The sequence below is a fragment of the Simochromis diagramma genome, unplaced genomic scaffold, assembly GCF_900408965.1.
Source record: "Simochromis diagramma unplaced genomic scaffold, fSimDia1.1 OVJJ01000585.1, whole genome shotgun sequence".
Classification (NCBI taxonomy): domain Eukaryota; kingdom Metazoa; phylum Chordata; class Actinopteri; order Cichliformes; family Cichlidae; genus Simochromis; species Simochromis diagramma.
In genome coordinates this window covers 8277552-8283028 of record NW_024387398.1, presented here as the reverse complement: position 1 = coordinate 8283028, position 5477 = coordinate 8277552, and the positions used below count along the sequence as shown (strand labels likewise).

The following is a 5477-nucleotide window of genomic DNA, read 5'->3' as shown; positions in this document are numbered from 1 at the left end:
AAGTGATTTGAACTGACAACAGGGCTAATTCAGCACTTCAAGTTAACATCAATAAAAGTTTTTAAATTTTACTCTGATTTCCGTTTGTTTTCATTGCCTGCAAGTTGAATAAATATGTGCTATCTGTTATTTAGTTCAAAGTGTGGGTAGATAATGCTGTGCTGTCATGTGACCTGTTCTCTCATGTGTGCCTTTCTCTTGTTTTGTATGTATTTCTCGTTTGTTATTTATTCCTATTTTATTCCTGCAATTGGTATGGAATTCATTTTTTTTTTAAAAATTGATCAGTGTTTTGAAATTAGATGTGATGAAGATGTGACCTTAATTTACAAAATCAACATCATGTTGGATTCAATGAGACATGAAACAGGTCTCAGTAAATGTTCTCATAGACTGCAATACACTGCCCCCTGCTGGTCATTATAAAGTCTGCAGATGTCATTTGACATGAATGTCATATTTGTGAAACAAAATAAAGGACTCTGTAAAATAAATGAAAATCAAATATTTATATACAGAATATTTATGAACAAATGCTGAAAAAGACATCTGAACAAGATGCACACCCAGTAAATGTTTTTAAAAAAAAAAGAAAAGTCAGTTTTATCATGTGACTATCATGCTGTCATTTCCGCACAATGCACTTTACACCAGATCAAAATAAAACACTGTGAGGTCGTTCTAACCGGAAGCCCAGAGAGCTTCGACAATGCAGCACAATGCCCTGAAGCATCAGCATCAAAATATACTTCAAGTACCAAAAAGTACTCATTGTGCAGAATGCCCTATTTTTGAATAGCTGGACATTTTAATTACTTTATCACCAGCTGTGACTACAGGTGATAATCAACCATGTTTCATAGGGATGTGACTACATTTAGAAATGTCACACATTTTTAGGTATAAAGCAAAAGATGCAATGAAATAAATAAGCTATCACATATTAATCCAAATGAATTCACTGAAATACATCTGCACATTTCTGCAGCCTGACTTATTACACACGTGAACACAGTACACATTTGTTTACTGCAAGCTTGTTTCAGAGATGTGATGCAGTTAAATCTGTATGTGTCTGTTTCCTTGTAGTGTTAGTAGAGATGGTGAACCTGACACAATCCTGTGTTTAGTGTGACGGAAACCAGTTAACAGCCGGTTTAGTGAAATTCTCTTGAACTCATGGAAAACTCATCGACGTCTCGAAGTGAGCAGCTGAAGCGTCCCGTGTGATCAGAGGTCCTCGTCGTCCTCGCTCACCATGACGTCGAGCTCTTTGTCTTTCCGTACGACGCTCTCGGTGATGAACTCCTTGTGCTGCTCCTCCAGCTCACGCAGCTCCGCCTGCAGGCGCTCCAGGTGGAGCACTCGCCGGTTCCTCAGCAGCCGGCTGGGGAATGGGTTCATGTCGTTGAAGGCGATGCTGGTCAGCTTCCTGCATGGACACACGCAGGTGGAAAGGACTCGATCACCAACACAGAGGAACTGGAAACTGATCAGCTTGAGTGTTTCTGTTTTATGCTGCTTGATACTTCAGGTACTGCAGTTTGAGCAGGAAATACTGGACTGACTGGACCACATGTATCCGAGAGCTGCAGATACTTAAAAATCTTTAAATCGTTGTTACTGTGATCAGGGAAATTTAAACTTCTCACAAAATTTCAGTAAAAAGGGTTTGAAGCTCAAAGATTCAACAGCTACATCCGCTACACTTCTGAGAGTGTAACAGCTCGTAGATTAAGGCGGGTGGAGGCGAGTGCGTACCTGGCATTGGAGACGCTCTTTGTGAAGAAGCGTAGGTACTGGTAGATCTCCACGCTGTCGTGAATCTTCAGGATGTCGTCCTCTTTGTATTTGAACAGAGCCAGAGTGTATCTGAAGATCACCTGCAGCACAGACACGCATTTCATAACAGGACACTCACGCCACACAATTAATTGGAAACTTTGAGGAGGTGAGTCAGAAAATTACTCTTTCAGTTGTGGTGCAGTTGGGCCCTTTACTCATTACAGCTCTGATCGATTTCCAATAAGCCACTTGGTTCCTCAGTTGCCAGATAATATTAACTTACTTGGTAGTTGAGCTTTAAGTTTAAATGAAACTTTTGGGTTGGATCTATGTGGCTGAAGCTGTTGTCAGCATTTATCCCTGTGTGGTATATATTTCTGTGTCTGCACTGTGATTTTATTTCCTGAGACAAACGATGTAAAAGCTGTGCTGCATTTGTCACATTGCAGAAACAAGCCCAAAGGCATTGTCCCGCTCATCGTCTGGATTTACGCTGCTTGTGGTAGACTGTGAGGTCGTTACTAGAATTATCTGCTTTCCCACTCCTATTTCATGTCACATGACAGTTCCCCATGCTTAGTAAACAATGTCTTATTACTCCTAAAATGTAAATAAAGACATCTAAAGGTCAAAACAAAATCATTTTTGTTTCCATGGACACTACTGTGGTGCATTCAAGTGTTGTCTGCATTTCTGTCATGGTGCGTTCGGGTGTATGGTACCTTGGTACCCTCATACAGGAAGGCGTCCCACAGAGGCATCAGGATGTCGCTGGGCAGACTCTCCACAAAAACCACCAGGAACCAGTTGAAGGTGACCAGAGAGACGTCAATGTTGTGATCCTCAAAGTGAGATGCCAGGCGAGGAAGCTTCTCCGCCATGAAGTCCTTCAGCACGCGCTGGTCCGCCTGAGCACAAAGACTCACAGAGATCAGCCTCACTGATCACTAAAACAGATCACAGCAGGCAAGCAGGTGAGTGTGTCTGCTGACCTGAGAGGCCACCAGATTCTTGGTGTAGTAGTCCTGAGGCATGATGGCTTCCGCCACTGCCACCAGACACCAGAAGGCGTCTTCTTCACTTTGGAGGACCAGCAGAGCGAGGGCCAAACAGCGCCACACTCTCTGCCGATACTCCCGAGGGACGCCTTCACGCACCAGAATTTTGAGCTCAGGTGAGATGATGAAGTCAACGTCGGACCTGCCTGCAAGGTACTGAGCCCAGCGGCTCAGCAGGGGGTGCTCCAGACCCTCCTACAGGGACAATGATGTATGATATAAAAATAGGATAACCATTATCTGTTAAGCATTATGTTACAATTTAACATAATGTAAAATTGTAACATTGTAAACATAATGTTACAATTTAACATTATGTAAAATTGTAGCTGTTAAGGGTGGTGAGTTAGCGAACCCAGACGCGGACTTCTCGTTTAAGTTGAACAGTGTCTTTATTTACAGTGAAGCCAAAATCAATGCACAGTTATCCACAGTGCAAGTCCCTTCAGTGCTCCTCTCCCCGTCTCCCCTCGTGTGTCCACAAAACTCCCGAGAATCAGTGAAGTCTCCCCTTCTGTCTCTCCATCTCGTTCGCGTCCAGGCTTATTAGGCAGCTCAGAGCGGCAGCACTTACGGGTTGGAGGTCTCCCGTTGCTACGCGACCGCGTAACAATCGCAGCAGAGAAAAAGCAGAGCGAGAGAAGAGAACAAAAACACACACAGGTCGACCGGTCGGGGCACCGTCCGACTCTGACAGTAACATAATGTAAAATTGTATTATGTTTATGTAACCAATACGTCTACTCACCAAAGAATGAGTGAAGCAATATGGATAACAGCAGAGGACAATTTATTTAGGGTCTGATGGCAATTTACCATCGGTGTCCAGCACTTTAAAGGATTGGATGGACTGGAGCACATCTGTCCTTAACATACCCTCTTAAACATCAGCTTGACACTGATACATCAAAGGAAACTTAACAGACTCTAAGTGCAAATGTTTCAACCTGAACAACTTAAAACTTCTCTGGGATACAATGTAAATAAAGACAAGAAGAAGAAAAATATTTCCATCAATAGTCACTTCTCCTAACCAGGAGACAAGTGAATATATTATGTAAAGAGTCCTTTTTCTCAGTCCTGGGGTTGTAACACCACAACCTCCTCAGTCCGTAATCAGAGAGTGTCTATTTGACAATAACCAAAATGTCTTTGGATAGTCTTTGTGAATGCAAAAAGAAAAAAAAAAACAATGATGTTAGCTGGCCAGCAAAATACAGAGACTGTATGGCACTGAGTGCGGGCGTGTGTGTGAGTACTTCGGTCCAAATAATCGAAGTCCGGATGGATGAAGGGATGGCAGCCGCTTGTCCTTTAATGGCACCAGCGAGGCAGCACAGCAGTAAGTAAGTAAGTAAAATTTATTTATATAGCACTTTTTAAGACAAAAACGCTGTTACAAAGTGCTTCACATAAAAACATGTCAAACGAACAATATTAGAAGAAATAGTAAGGCAGCACAGCAGTAAGGCGTCTGGCAGGAGAACGAACAATAGTCTTTTTTAAGGCTACTGCAGAAGGAGATATTCCCCGCTAGCTCACCCAAGCTTGCTCTCTGGCACAGCTACAAGCCATGTGAGCTCATAACCCTACAGTGACATACGAACTTGGCTACCAACGTCCGCTTAGCATGGCGGCTAATTGTCGAGCTTGCTAGCTTAGCCTCGATTAGCGATTAGCACCTTAATAACCATTACTACACATCACATCATAGCAAACACATGATAACACATGGAATAGTATAATATACATACGAAACAGATTTTTACCTGGCAGGAGAACGAACAATAGTCTTTTTTAAGGCTACTGCAGAAGGAGATATTCCCCGCTAGCTCACCCAAGCTTGCTCTCTGGCACAGCTACAAGCCACGTGAGCTCATAGCCCTTCCCGCTAGGATGTACTACCACAGTCGACTGTCGTAAAGCAGCCGCAAACCAATAGCAATAAAAAAACTCAAAATCATTGAAGAACATTTTATAACACCCAATATAGATATATACATATATACTGAATATCACACAATATCAGATAACCAAATTAACACTGGGTTACATTTACAATGTTACAATCCCTACCCTCACCTATGGCCACGAGCTGTGGGTAGTGATCGAAAGAACGAGATCGCGGATACAAGCGGCAGAAATGAGCTTCCTCCGAAGGGTGGCTGGCCTCTCCCTTAGAGATAGGGTGAAAAGTTCGGCCATCCGGGAGGGACTCAGAGTAGAGCAGCTGCTGCTCCACATCGAAAGGAGCCAGCTGAGGTGGTTCGGGCATCTGACAAGGATGCCCCCTGGGCGCCTCCTGGGTGAGGTGTTCCAGGCATGTCCCACCGGGAGGAGGCCCCGGGGCAGACCCAGGACACGCTGGAGAGATTATATCTCTCGGCTGGCCTGGGAACGCCTTGGTGTTCCCCCTGATAAGCTGGAGGAGGTGGCTGGGGAGAGGGAGGTCTGGGCCTCTTTGCTTAGGCTGCTGAGCCCGCGACCCGGCCTCGGATAAAGCGGATGAAGATGGATGGATGGATGGATGGATGTTACAATTGCAAAATTGTAACATTATGTCTACAATGTTACCATTTTACATTATGTTAAATGGTAACATTGTAAACAGAATGTTACCATTTAACATAATGT

General features: G+C 43.7%; 1 protein-coding gene across 1 annotated transcript; it reads right to left on the bottom strand.

Moving 5' to 3' along the window:
* Window positions 1-582: 582 nt before the first annotated feature.
* LOC120720581 (TBC1 domain family member 2A-like) lies at window positions 583-4189 on the bottom strand (the record flags this gene model as incomplete). Its single annotated transcript, XM_040010304.1, has 5 exons — window positions 583-1432; window positions 1762-1883; window positions 2508-2693; window positions 2778-3038; window positions 4103-4189. Coding segments are annotated over 5 exons (858 nt in total), but the record flags the coding sequence as incomplete, so codon positions are not given.
* Between the last annotated feature and the right edge of the window lie 1288 nt (window positions 4190-5477).